This window comes from Manis javanica, chromosome 3 (genome assembly GCF_040802235.1).
Source record: "Manis javanica isolate MJ-LG chromosome 3, MJ_LKY, whole genome shotgun sequence".
In the NCBI taxonomy this organism is placed as follows: domain Eukaryota; kingdom Metazoa; phylum Chordata; class Mammalia; order Pholidota; family Manidae; genus Manis; species Manis javanica.
Genome location: NC_133158.1, coordinates 121,669,197 through 121,684,115, shown reverse-complemented (window position 1 = coordinate 121,684,115; position 14,919 = coordinate 121,669,197). Strand labels below are relative to the sequence as shown.

Sequence of the window (14,919 nt, the reverse complement as noted above, 5' to 3'; positions counted from 1 at the left end):
ATATTTTTTAACATTTATTTTGATTCTCCCATTGCATTTTTAGCTATATCTCTGCTTAATTTTTTTAGTAGTAGCTGTAGGGATTACAGAATATATCTTTACTTATCACAATGTGATTAGAATATTTTAATACTTAACATAAAATACAGGAACCTTGAAATGCTATAGCTTGATTTACTAATTTCAAATCATTTAGTTCTTTTCATAGTTCCCATTTCTCTATTGGGCATGCCCTCAAATATTTTTATTAGGTCTATCCTTTCCTTTAAAGCCTTAAACATAGTTGTAAAATACGTGTTTTAAATTCCTTGTCTGCTAATCCAGTATCTCTGTCATCTCTGAGTCTCTTTCTGTCAGTTGCTTCCTGGTTATAAGTCACATTTTCTGACTCCACATATCTAGAAACTTGATTGTATGCTGGGCATTGTGGATGCCACGTTGTGAAGCATCTGGATTTTCTTGTCTTCCTTTAGAGACATTTGAGTTTTGTTCTGAGCAGGCTATTAATTTACCATTAAATCAGCTACACATTTTTGAAGCTTACTTTTCAACTTTTTCAGGCTTTGAATCCCTGCTCCTACATACACAGCTTTTTGATGGCTTCATTGAATACCCAGGGTGTTTACCAGGTCTCTCCACTCTAGCTGGTTAGTATTCACATGTCTTCCAGCACTCTGCAACCTCCAAAATCTCCACTTATCTCACAGGTCCCCAGCAGCTTTTCTCTGCCAGGCCTCTGTAGTCTTGCTTGCATATATGCAGCTGAGTATTTGGCTAAAAACTTCAGGGGACCCTTAAGTTTAGATTTAGATTCCTAGAGATCCTTCTCAACTCAGCTTCCTCCTCTTCAAATTCTACCCACTGCCTAGCCCCAAATTCCTATCTCCAATTCCTGAGCTCAGCAAAGCTGCCATGCTCTGCTTGGGGCTTTCCTCCCTGTGCCACAATCCAAAAAGTGCCTCCAGGTTAGAACTCCAGGGAAATCATGGCACTCACTTTGTGTGTTTCTCTTCTGTGAAGGATTGCCATCCTGCCTTGCCACTTGTCCAGTTTGGAAGCAACTCTGTGTCCTTTGGTGTGTAATTGCATTGGTGCCTTGTATTGGGTTTTGCTAGTTTCAGGGTTAAACTTGCCGTTCCAGTTGATTTATATTCCTCTTGTTATCAGGTAATCATTTTTAGTTCTAACTAGTCATCAAGGTGGGCAGGAATATGGGAACTGAAAATATTCCAGCACTCATGGCTCTGACAGAAAGTTATCAAGTACCCTGCCCTCAGAGGAGCACTTTGTCTTAATTGCTACCCCACAGTAGCATCCATAAAGATAACTGTTTAGCTCTCTTAAATAGACAACAATCAGTTAAATAATCAAAGGGTAATAAGCCTTAATTGCATATATGAAACGAATGTTTTCCCTGTTTTCATTTTTTTTAAGTAAGGTCAATGATAAGACAGGGATTTCTGACAAATTGTCACCTCACTAAGAAGCTTTCTCTGCAACTCTGCTTCCCACAAAAATAAAGTTTTCTAGATTTCTTTAGATCTTCCTTTCCTGACAAAAAGAAAAATCAAGAATGGAATGACCATAACATACCATGTAGCAAAAGTCCAAGTTTGGTCAGACAGTGCCCTCTGGAAGGAAAGAGGTTGGGGGGTCCCAGCCCAGTTGTCCTCCATTTCGTTTCCCTGTACTGTCAGTTTTCATTTCTGTTTATAATGGTCCTAATCTATGTCCTAACATCTCCAGATAGTGCTGACTGTAGAGAATACATCCATTACATTGGGGGTGGCAACATCCAGCAATTATTTTTTAATCTGAGAATTTGAGCTTCCTATGCCCATGAGGCAGTTACACTAAAATGACCAGTCCTTTGTAACAATGGTAGTAATCCCTGTCAAAATAATAGACAGGTTTGAATGGTTATGACCAAAGAACTACATTAGTTATTTAACTACACTCTGCAGTTGCCTATTCAGTTTTTGAAAAATCCATTTTTTAGATATAGTGAGATCATTCGCCAACACGATTTTTCCCTGGTTGTTTCCTAACCCTTGCAGAGCTGGATAGGCAAGGAGTGGCCAAGCATGGACAGGTAGAGTGTACAGGTATCAGAGACCTTAAGCCAATTTGGGACATTTCTTTTTGTAAGGGAACAAAATGGGTAAACGAAACAAAAAATACCGTGTTCCTTTGTATAACACAGCATTATGTGACGCTAACCCTGTGGATGGCCCCACCAAGGATACGTGGAGGGTGTACAGGCAGACGCACTAGGAGCCCCCCGGCACACTGGCAGCTCAGACTGTCCCAGGGAGTCCAGAGTACCACGTACATTCATAATGTGTTGTGCTTGTTACAAACATGGTATAGTGGCCTTTAGGATTAGTCCCATTATCAGGAGCTGCCTTGTCTAGTGCAAATGATATTTTCACATGTCTAAACCTCAGTTGCCTCACACATAAATGAAAGACAATGAAGTCTACATCATTGGGCTAATGTACTCATTAAACCCAGAAGTAGCTAGAATAAGACCAGAGCCTAAAGAGACTCAGGAAACATGTGTTTTCTCCATTTCCCTCTCCTCCCCTCCTCTTCTTTCCCCTCTTCTCCACTCCTCTCACAAGAGCTTTGTGAGGTAGGCTATGCAGCTACTTCTGTTTTATAGATGAGAAAACTGACACCAAGAGTATCAACACAACTAATTAATGTCACTAATTAGTGTCAGAGCCAAGTCCAGAGCTTTTTCATGAGCACCTAGTGTGTACAAAATTATCTTCTCATTGTGTGTGAGGTCTCTCACTGCAGAACCTGGCTTGGTTCTTTTCTTAACATTGTTGGCTGTCACTGGCCTTGTTCAGCCCAGCCTTCCAAAACGCATTTCTAGGCATGACACTAATAACGGTACTCATTGTCATCAGCTGCTTTCTCTCCTGGGCCTTTTGTTGAGATTTAATAGGCCTGATGGGATCATTTCTTTACTTAGGAGAATCATGAAGGGTTCCCAGGAGGTCAAAGGCCATTAGGATGTCAAGAGGATGACTTAGGCATACTGTCTGTCCCCCAGCTGGTCGAGGTTTGCTCCACAGACAACCCTTGGGCCCCTTGAAAATGACTTTCTGTCAGGCTTCTTCCAGATGATAGCATGAGCAGGCACATGAGAGAAGCACATAGGGAACGGGACTGCCCGCATTCACAGCTGGGCTCTACCACCAGCCAGAGTGGCCTTGGACGCAGCACTGAACCCCAGGATGTTTCTTCGACTGTAACATAAGAGTAACAGAAGTACTGCCCTCATAGGGTTCTCAGGATGATTAAATGACGTGATACGTGTGCAGTGCTTGGGCAGTTCCTCCAGCAGCAGCTCCGTGACTCAGCTGCCACGGTGTAGCTGTTATTCCTTTCATATCTAGAAGACATAAGCCAGTATTTTCTCCCTATTGCTGTGAAAATTCACTGTGTTGTTTCTTTTTAATTGTGGTATTGAAGGTTTTTATGGATGTTTTTTATGGATTTTTTAATGGATATTTTCTCTGTCTTTTATGGATATTTTTCTGGTCAGCCTTTCGCAGTTTCCGTCTCCAGCCTCCGCACTCTCTTCCCTTAGAAGTGCTCATTCTGAACTGTGATCACTACGCTAAGGGAAATCTCTGGAAGATACACTGCCAGGTGTTGCTCTCCTCTCTCCAGTCAGCTTAGCAATGTGCCTGTTAGTTCATAATTTCACGAGCTAATTCATTGTTAGCTGTGACCTGTTGGGAGTTTGGAGACATTAGGAAATGAGGGTATGTAAGAGGTCAGGTGCTGCCTCAGAGCAAACCGTGTTGTGGGTGGGAATTTTAGGAAAGGTGTTTTCTGTTTGCAGGGGAGGAAGTGTGGCTTCACTCTTATATCTGAAGCCAATGTTCCATATTAGGCAAAAGTGTTAAATGTTAAGGTCCTCTAGTTTGAAGCAGCTTAGGTGGTAGCAAAGTCAAAACTGAGGCCTATACCAGATACAGAAAAATACTGGAAAGTGTGGCCAACAGCAGGCAGGGAGAAAGGTGGGAAAGAGTTCTCATTCCATTCATCCAACTCCAGCTTTACCCCATGCCCACCAGCATACTACAGAAATGCCATGAAAGGGTCCTAGGATGCAGAAGAGACAAATGATCGTGTTGCAGAATTGTATCAAGTGTCCTGTGTCTCTCACAAACTGGGTTTGACCTTCTCATGTGCTACTGTGGGGAAAACAATTAGGAAAGGAAATGGGATTTTGATTTGGGGACCTTATTTATTATGGAGAATAAGAAATGAACAAGCCGAGCTCAGTCTTCTGTTACTGTCACTGTCTTTGTATATCATCCCTGTTCCTAGGAACGCAGCCTCAGGGTAGCTCATGGTGGTCTTCCTATAGCCAGGCTTGATGTGCTCGTTGAGAGGTCTATGGATCCTGAAAGCCCGGTTTGTTTTCTTCCTTCCAGCAGATGTCATTACAGCTCTCACTCCCACCACATCTGTGGGTCACTGAGCTTTGAAATATGCTGGCGTACTATGTTAGCCCAGCGTTCCTTTCCCTGGGGCTCCCTAGATCATCAGGACCTCATTTTCCACCGGATTTACTTTAATGCTGAGTATTACAAGGTCATTTCCAGGGCTGCTACTGTTTCTTCCTGTAATGTTCAGCTATAGTTTAATTTTCAGCTCTCATCACTGGACTTCATTACATGGGAAGAAAGAAATTTGCTATAGCAGATAGCATCAAATATCTTTTTCCTTCTAATTGGAAAATCACTCCTAATCAATTCTATACTGGTGAGTTAGATGGTCTGGAAATACTGGGAAGGGTGCTTTGTGTTTATAGATTTGCCACATTGGGATTGTGTTCGAATTTTGTTGCTGTCTCTTATTTTGTGCATGTCACTGATTTGGCAAATCAGTTCTCTGTGCAGCATCTTAGAATCTGTTCTCTCCAGGGCTATTGTAGGTCTTTGGGCAGTTCCTCTAGTGCCTCTAGCTGGTTGCCCTAGTTTGCCTCTGATTATACAGTAAAAGCCATGATTAGCTTCAGCAAACATTACTATCTTACTTGAAACTTTCATGTCCTAAATGCCTAGTATCTCATAGTAACCATCCCTGGAAGGTGGAATGTGGCTTGAGGTAGCACTGTGCTTTGATATATCGGAACATAGGCCCAGAGGAGCAGCGTGACCTGCTCAGGTTATACAGGGAGCTGTGACAGGCCTAGAGCTCAGCTCTCCTGAATCTCAGCCCATTTTTCTCTCTTCCAGGGTGCTTCTCTCAGGACTATGTATAAATACAGTCACAGTAATCACCACTGTTTACTAAACATCAAATAAGCACCAGACCTATATGTTATCACTAATCTTCACAACAGTTCTGCAAAGTAGTGTTTACAGATAAAGAAACAGACTGCAATAAGTTCAATAATGGCCAGAGCCTCTCAGCTAGTTGTTGCAGAATCCAGATGGAGGCCAGGTCTTTCAGAAACCCTGCCCTGTGCCCTTCCTACTGCATTGCAGAGGGCTAGTGAATATGTAAGACATGGAAAATCTGCTTTCTTGCCCTTCCCATCCCTTCATCCATTTGATCAGCAGATAATCATTTCACAGCTGCTCTGAGCCAAGCACAGTGCTGGGCACCAGTGAACAAGAGACGGAGGCTCAGGGAGCTCTCATATGCATGCAGCTTTTCCTCTCTAAACTCTGTTCTCTCTCTTCTGCAATATCCTCCATCCCTTTAATTGCCAGGTTGGCCCATTTTGTTTGCACCAGGCTTTGATATCTCCTTCCTTTCTGTTTCAGTGGCCATGTTAAGACTAGGTTATGTGACCAGTGTCCTGTGTAGATTGGCTCTGTGTGCAGTGCCCAAGGCCTCCCATGCCCTCCGGTTAATAGCCCTTAATGAGAATGTGAGTCCTGGGCATTTACTGCATGTTCCACATGCATTAACTTTTTAATCTTCTAGCCACTTCAGGTGACACAGCCATTATCATTATCCCCATTTTACAAACAACAGCAAAACAAAAAACCCACTTAGCTCAGAGAATCGGGAATTTGCCTCGGACTGTAGTGCCAGTGATTGCTGACTCCAGGGTTTGGGCTTAGGCAGACAGACTGTAGGATGCAGGCTCTTCACCCACCGGCTGCTGCAGTGTCATGGGCACCTGGGGAGCAGGCCCTGCCCCCTCAGAAGGCCTCTGTTGCACTGAATGGAGGGCTGTGCACAACGAGGGGCCAGGGCAACAGCAAAAAGAGGCTTTTTGCCATAAATCCCGCACGCTTGGTAAATTTTCCTACCTTCTTAAAAGTGTTGGTGCTTGTGTTTTCTGATATTTTAAAAATAATCTTTTTCCCAAAAGTCAATTAAGTAAAATGAAATAGATATTTTCACTGAGATACAGGACAAACATGCCAGAAATCACAAAGGATCTTTAAAAGTACAGCTTCTTAGAAATAAGAAGACAGATGCCAGTGACTACTCACTGGGCCAGGGGAGCAGGCTGCTGCCTGCTCTCAGACCTAAAGTGGACAGTTTGTAATAAATGGGGGAGACAGATAAACAGATAATGACAGGACAGTGAGAGCAGCAATGTGGTTATGTAGGGTCTTGTGGAAGCGGGTCTGCTGAAAGGACTGGGGCACTCAGAGCAGGCACTCTGGAGAGGGTGTCAGAGCTGAGACTGCACCGGAGTGCAGGCCAGACCCAAAATGTAATTTCAGGGACATCATAGTTGTTTATGTAGGTAATGTGAGAGCATGCTTCAAACACAGCCTGCCCTGGCAAATGGGCAACATATGGTTATTATACTTCGGTAAACCAGTCAAGCTTTGCTCATCAACACTGGAGAAGGTGAAATCTTTTGTGGGATTTTAATATCTCAGAATCTGCGAGGCATTAAACTCTTGACACTTTGATCTTTGTACCACAGGCCTGATATGTAGGGGTTCTGAAAATTTCTTGTTGAACCACAAAACTGGATCCCAGTTCATGAGGCCTGGAGTTGATAGGACAGGAGCCTACATAGTAGGGCATAAATGTCTTCTGTGGACAAGCTGCCTTACCAGGGGCTCTGTTCCCCCCATCTCATCCTACCGTACTTCCTGTGCCCACAGAACCATGGAGAAGAATACAGAAATCTTCGCCTTAGTGACTATAGTCATTCCCTGTATGCTTCCTTTTTAAAAATACCCTTGGCTTATTCCAGAAAGGATTTTAAGACAGGTGAGCATCTACTTGGTCCTAGGCATGTCTACAACCAGCTCTCATTTCATCAATGACTTGTCTTCAGACACTTTACCACAAAAGCAGTGTGACCAGGCCAGGAAAGGGCATCACTGCCCTGCAGTGACCGAACGTCCAGAGGGCCTCAGGGCAGCCCCAGCAGCTGCTCCGTAATTTGGTGTCTGGCTGTCCAGGATGATGGCTTGTACTATAAGAAAGGACTGTCCCCTCTGGTTACTTCACACCCATGGAACAACCACATTTTCCCATTTCTGAAGGATGTTGTTGGGAGTGTCTCCAAGGAGTTTAAGGGCCTAGAGGAGGAGTAAGATGACAAGCCACCTCTACACATGTATCTGGCATGTCCTGTTTTAAATTATGGGTCAGCATATGTGTGCATGTGCATGCGTGCATGTGCATGCTTACCTACTTGTGACTCCAGGTTTTCTCCCAACAGAGGGGGTCTAGGGTTTATAAGGCAGAGGCCCTGGTTATGCCCTTTAATTGGTTGTGAATTTTTTATTCATATTGGGCAAGTCTCCTTGCCTTGTCTATCTTCCCTAACACAATCCTGCTCACTTATTTAGTAAAATAGGTATAGGATTTACAATTCAATAAGATTCCAAATGAATTATGTGGCAGGAGCATTCTTACCTATTAAATTTTCTTTTTTTTACCCAAGGGTTGCTCATATGCATGTCAACTCACTAAGTGTTGAAAAAAACATACCTAGTTGGGGTACCTTAGGAGAAAAAGAAATGCTTATTGATCAGCTGATTTGGTACAGTTGAGTCAGAAGGAGGCAAGATACCCATGACTCAGTGAGGAAAGGAAGTCCGCAGCCGCCTGAGCTGTCCCAGCAGTACAGACCAGCACCTTGCTGCTCCTAGTACAGGCTGAGGACCAGCATTCTTGGCTTCACCTGGGAACACGTCAAAAGCGCAGACTCACAGACCCCACCCCGGACCTGTTAGCCAAAAGCTGCACTTCAGCAGGCTCTCTCAGTGATTCTTATGAACAGCAAAGTTTAGGAAGTACTAGATCAGAAAATGGGTTGGACCATCATTTGAGACTTATTGCCTCAGTGAGCAGCAAACTCCCAGGGGCTAGAGCCATTTATTCTGTGCCTAGAATAGACCCATTTGCCACATAGTACTTCTGGGGGTGAGGGGTGGAGGGGTGAAAGCATGGATCTATTTTTAACAGTAGCATTTTCTACTTATGATCTGACATGATCTTCACTTTCCCAAAATGATTTGAGTTGGCTTCCAAAGCACAGCCAATAGACTGAAATAAATAAGTCAGGAAATCCAGATTTTTAAAAAACTCTATGGTAAACAATATAAAACCAGGTTATAATAGTGCTCATAAGTGTTCGCCATCAGGACCTAAGCAGTTGCTAGTTCTGTGTAGCTGACCATTTAGCCTTGAGTTGCCTAGTGATAAAAGCAAGAGAAAACACAATTAGTAACAAGTCAACAGTGTCCATCACAGCTCTTCCCAGTGCACGGTCTGATGGGAATCTCTTCAGTGGGTCATCCTAAGTGGCCCTACCATCTGCATTTTCATAACAGGTGCAGTAGTACAGTTGATAAGATTTTCTTCTTACCACATCCCTTCAAGGAAAAGGGCTGGTTTATAAAAGTATCTCTGTAAGGAGAGAGCTTTTCTTGTTCTTGGTGCTTTATCATTTGCTAGCTTGGCCTTTATAACCTTCTTAATTGACCTGTATTGTTCCCCCTACACCCCCTTTTCCAGGGCCTCATGAGTTACACTCCTGACTTGTTTCCTTTCAGACTGTCGTTAGGAAACAAGCCAAGGTGAGAGCAGGGTGGCTGGTCCCTTGTCATACGGGCTGTGAGGGTGGCCAAGCCCCACAGCTGAGGAGTTGAATGGCCAGTGAGAGGCATGTGGGGTTCTTGTTTTCAACCCACCTGCTCCTGGTTTATGCCAGTGGAACTAAAGGGATTCAGGAAACCGGTGGCAGGGCCATGTTGCTCCATTGTTAGGTTTCTCAGCTATCTGAGAATCATCCCTTCTCCTCAGATGAATTCGCTGTGTATTTAGTATCCTATATATTCATGCCAAGAGAATTCATAATTATATTTTTGTCTTTTTGCTTTGCTTGAACCAGTATTTCTCAGACATTCAGATCACCTTTAGCTTGGATCTCCCTTGTGTATTTTACTTAGTTTCTAACAAAGTGATACTCCATCCATTTTCTCTCCAAAAAGTATGATCATTTTTCCTACCTTATTATACTGAGAAAAACAATTTTTAAGTGTCAAGGCAACTTTAAACATTCTCAGATTAGAGAATGCTCTCACCATGTGTCCGGCAGACCCAGAGACATGAGTCTAACAGAATGAAAAGCAGAGCCTCTGGGGGGCCACTTGTCTTCACTGGCTGGCTGCTGTGTCGGGGCACCCTGCCCTCCTCAGGATTTCCAGTGAGTGGTTCTCACCCTCAGCCTCCCGCCCACCCCACCCCACCCCACTGCTGAGAGCATCAGGAACTGAGTCAGCTGTGCCCTGGGCTGGTCCCCAGCACCTTGATGCCACCTTTGGGGCACCACCATGGGATTCCAGAACCCCGTGAGGTGTGAGCCTCCTCAGATGCAGCTGCTTTCTGGGTCTCAGTGCGGAGCCTTTTCATCTAGTTAGGAGAGGAAGCTGGGCAGTGGCTCCATACAAGGCTGGCATGATTTGATTCCAGGGTGGTGCTTGTTCCCATTTTCTCTTAGCTCTTGGTAGGATACCCCCTAAGCATAGTGCACATTTTCAGTAAAATCAGCAGAGTCCTTCCTGAAGACAAATTAAATTTATAAAACCTCATACAGGTTTTTTTAAAAGTTCAAACCCTTCTTAGGGAAAAGGACACAACAGTGCCTTTCTCAGAGTGGTGCCAATGTCGACACCCAGACCCTTCAGCGCTGAAGCCCTTCTCTTCAGGTACATTCATGTGTATTTAGTATCCTTTTTATTCATTGCCAGGAGGGTTTATAATACAGAGCAAAGAAAGACATGTTTTTACTAGAGTTAAACATTAAAACACTTTTGAAATCAACACTTAATTAAGGGTATCCCTAAACTGTAGTAACAAAGCTAGCATATACTGAGCCCTTGGAGAGTGCCAGGCAAGTTAAAGACATTTTAAATATGTATATCATCTACTTTAACTGCCTAAGAGAAGCACTGTCCCCTCTCACAGGGCAGGCAGCTGAGGCTCCAAGGAGGTGCCCTGAGGTCACATAGCAGGTTAGCGTCAGAACTGGCTTTCCATTTTCTTCTGACTCACAGGCTGATAGCTGTGCTACCCAAGATCCCATTTCTTCCCTCCAGGTATGAGTTGTATCAGATCAGTACTGGCACATCCAGCACATGAAGAGGTAGAACAGAGACTGCTGTAGAAAAATAAGGTAGACTCCACATCTTCCAACAAGCAGATTAACCATGCAGACTCACAGGTGGCTGCCGGCTTTATCACGAAACATGGAAATGACATGATTTTTCACATAAAATGCATCACCTGCTACTGCTACAGAGAAGGGGCATCTTTGCTGGCCGTATTCAGTGACAGATGTGGGAATGCAAGGCTGGATGGAGCTGAACTGCTCTGCATAGTAAAGAAGAAGCGAGCCCAAGAAGCCCTAAGGGAGCTCATGGGAGTGGGGGACCGAGAGACTGGCCGGGAGTGGGGGGAGGCCATGAAGAGGCCAGCGGGGGGCCGGCACTGAGGCACTTCAGAGGGATGTCCCCATTTCTAATCACCGTTTGGTAAAATCTCTCTCACTAATTGCTGGGAGTATGGATTTTCTCCAGAGGAATGAAGGAAGCACCACAGCTTGTTTCACCCATGGCCAAGTACAGAGGTTGCCCAGGAGTGTTACTAACCTTACTGTTTTTTTCTTTCTCAGGCAACCTCAGAGCCTGTACTGGATCCACAGCAAATCCAAGCATTTGATCAGCTTTGCCGTCTCTACCGAGGAAGTTCCAGGGTAATGTGTGATTTTCCCTGTTTATAATTACTGTCTTAGAAATGCAGCCTCAAGTCCCACTCAGTCTGTAAAGTGCCCTGGCCCCTGGGAACACTCAGAATTTGGCAAAGGATGCAGAGGAAATGGAAGTGTCCCTTACCTGCCGTGGGCTGTGAGGACACAGAAGGGCATCTGTGTTTGTACTACTTCCAAGAGAGCAAGGATAAGCCTAATTACTCATCTGGAGGCCTTTGTTTATATTGATGATTACTAAGTCTGCCCTAAACCTCAGACTCTGCTACACATCTGCATTGGTTGAATTTGCTTTGGCCATGAAAGACAAATCCTAAGTCATATCAGCCTGACCATGATAGAAGTACAAATACAGGCAGCCCAGGGCACCTTCCATGAACCTCTCTCCAGAATCTTCTATGTTATGGCTCTGTCATCTTTAACATATGGCTTAAACTAACATGCTTCAACATGGTTGCTCCAGCTCCAGCCATCACATCTGCATTCCAGCTAGCAAGATGGAAGAAAAGGAGGAAGAGCATAAGCCCTCTATTTAAGGACATTTCATAGGGGTTCTTCCACTTCTTCTTACCTCCAATGTCCAGAATTTAGATATACGACCAAACCTAACTGCAGTAGAGACTGGGAAAATTGGTTTTTACTCCAAAGCTATGGGCTGAAACTATTGGTGTTCTTTTACTTTAGAAAAATACAGATTTTGGAGGGCAGTGAGCAGGCATGCCCCAACATCAGTCTGGGTGGCCTCCAAGCACTTCGGAAGTGTACCCATTAACTTCTCAACCTGCTCTTCTGTGCCTAGTGCCTGTCTGTGGGTGGCACCATCTCTCACCCAGAGCAGAAACCTCGCAGCACCCTGGGCTCATCCCTTCCACTCCGTCCACTCACTAGCGAGAGCCTGTGGGCATTTTCTCTACGTCTCCTCCCCTTGCCCTCCCAACTCTCTCTCACAGAGGCCACTGCGGGTCTTCTGTCCCTCCTCCGTGCTGCTGCTGGGTACTGTTTCCAAAACCAAATGTCATGTTATCCACTTGCTAAGAACACCGTCCTGGATCTCTATCCCTTGAAGGTCGAGTCCAAACTCTCCCACCTCCTCCACTCCCCAAGTCACACCTAAGTCCCAGCCAGGCCGCATTTGTTCCATCTTCAGTCTGCACAAACTGCTGTGCTTCTATGCCTTCACTCCCTTCTCCCACGCTGTTCTGAGGCAAATACCTGCTAGCTTCCTTCGCAGCTCAGGGGGAAAATGGTGTTCGCTCCTTGAAAGCTGGTTTAGGCAGAAGTTTTTATCCCAGGAGACATCTCCAGGGACCTCTTGCATGTGGCCGCAGCTTTATTGCACTGCACAGTTTCCATCCCTTCCCAGCTTCAACCAAGTTCTGCCCCAGGAGTTGGGTTTCTGGACTTGTAAGGAAGTTCTGCTACAAGTTGTTGAGCTATTATTCATGATGCATCAATTTTCAGATCACTAACTTACAGAAGTAGAACACAAAAATGCCTCTTTTCTTTAAAACAGGAAATACTTTTTGTCATTGGTCTTTCTACCTCCCAGTGTCTGAACGTGAAAGAACTTTGAGTTTATGTAGCATGTGCTACCTGTTCTGTTCATAGCACTATATGTAATCATTCTTGTGGAGGATAAGCTGATGGGCAGCTGAGAGGCATACAGAAAACAGGAAATGGCACAGGGTGGGGCCCAGGCAGAACAAGGGATGTGTCTCTAGCCTGCTTAGATGGCAGTAGAAGTCCCTGGCAGGACTGCTTGAGCAAACGGACTCCTGTTTGTCCTGGGCCAGCTAAAGCTTCTGAGCCAGTGTTATGTCTGTGGTCAAATTCACAATTTTTGTTGCTGAGCAAGGAGCTGGATTATTTTAGATAAACTGGCATTTTGAACATAGGGCCCTTCAGGTGTCTTCCCATTTATCAGAACTACTGGTAATGAGTTTTCAATAGAAGTTATAAATGGACACAGTAAGCCTTGTGCCATTATTGCCTGGACAAACATAGAACCCCTTGCCAGAGGCAGAAGAACAGCTAGATGACAAGAGCTCCTGGCAGGGAAGGTAGGTAGAGGACAGGTGACAAACAGGTTGTCTTCAGGGAAGGCAGAAGTATAAGCAGCTCAGCTGAGTGGAAACGGCCACATGGACCTGTTTGAATCCCACTCTCCACTGGGTGATTTAAGGCAACTTAGCTTCTCAAGGCTCTGGTTTTTTTACCCAGAGGGTTGTTGTGGAGGATTAGAAATATACCCATGTAGAAGACCTAGCCTAGTGCCTGGCACCTAGAAGGCACTCACTACAGTTACCTGGGGCTCCTAGAAGTACCCACAGACTTCTGGCCTGGAGCCTACACAGACAGGATCGCCTTGCTATGTCTGATGACTCGTCCCTCACAGCTGCCCTCTCCAGGTGAAGGACCTTGGGTGTGGAATTCTTCTCCTCTCTGACCTTCAAGGGCATCTTAAGAGCCGGGCTGCCATTCACCTGCCATTCTCTGTCCTTGGCAGGTCCTCCAGAACTGAGCCACTAACAGAGTGAGAGTGTTCCTGGTGCCATTGGTGGAAACAGGAAGCAAGGAGGACTCTTAGAGGAGAGGGTGGAGTCTCTGAGTTTCCCTTGGAGCCCTGGGCATCCATTTGGAGCTATCCAGGTTGCAGGAGGTCAGAGCAGTGTTCCTAACTCAGGATCATTCAGCCCTAGGACAGCTTACCAAGAGGGAGAGTGTGGAATGAGATGAGCGAGGCCCGACTGATGTCTAACCCCTCCTTTGCAGCTGGCTCTCCTGATGGAACTCTCCCAGAACCGCAGCAGCGAGAGCTACCGGCCATTCAGTGGCTCCCAGAGTGGCCCTGCTTTCAACAGCATCTTCCAGAATGAGAACTTCCAGCTGCAGCTCATTCCACCCCCTGTGACTGAGGACTGAAATGGCTCTGGGCCCTGACTCCAGAGACCAGAGACTAAGCCAGGGCAACTGGGGGGAGGGAGGAGCCCTCACTGCCCCCACCTTCTGAGCAAAGGCTTTGGCTTCTGTGCCTCGTGGCCTCCATACCACTGATCTCAAGGGAGACTCCCTCTCTTCTTTGGTGTTGCCACAGCACCAGTTCAATGACTTGTTGATTTTGTTTTGCTTGTTAAAGGAATGCCACATGCCTCTGTCCAGCTTTTTAAGAAAATGCACTTTGCCTGTTGGATAACATGGAGAGACTTTAACTTCTGAGGCTGCTCTTGGAAACTGGTCGGCCAGCCTGTGGTATAACTGAAACCTGCCCTGGACGGAGCAAAGACCTGCAGGGGCTGGGACATCCCCCTTCTGGTAGGTTTGCGTTAGAACCATTTGAGTGTTTACAACTGCCCTTTTCTAACAAATAAATGCTTCTGTGTCAAGTCATATATACATTTAGAACCCTTGTTGCCACAATTCAGTTTTATTGGCTCAAAATCAAGGACCCTGATGTGGCAAACTTCCCTTTATTCAAATAAGCAGCTCCATCCGGAGCAGCCTGACAATTCAAGTGCTTCCATGACAGGGTCTAGATTTCCAGACATGTATTTTTACATTTCTTGGTCCTGGGACTTTGTACATCATTGAACCAGCAAGCACAGGAGATCACCACCTGCAGAGACTAGGTTTCCACCTCCCAGGCTGGGGTGCTCCTTTTCACTCAGGAATGATCCAACTGTTATAGACTG

General features: G+C 45.3%; 1 protein-coding gene across 2 annotated transcripts in view; it reads left to right on the top strand.

The window, feature by feature from the left end:
* VPS8 (VPS8 subunit of CORVET complex) overlaps positions 1-14,628 on the top strand; it is a 304,326-nt gene extending 289,698 nt beyond the window's left edge. For both annotated transcript variants that reach the window (XM_073231972.1, XM_073231971.1), the window contains 2 exons: positions 11,138-11,218; positions 14,003-14,628. In XM_073231972.1, the coding sequence (XP_073088073.1) occupies positions 11,138-11,218; positions 14,003-14,152 (231 nt within the window). In that variant the 3' untranslated portion in view covers positions 14,153-14,628. The remainder of the gene's footprint in view (positions 1-11,137; positions 11,219-14,002) is intronic.
* The last annotated feature ends 291 nt before the right edge of the window (positions 14,629-14,919 follow it).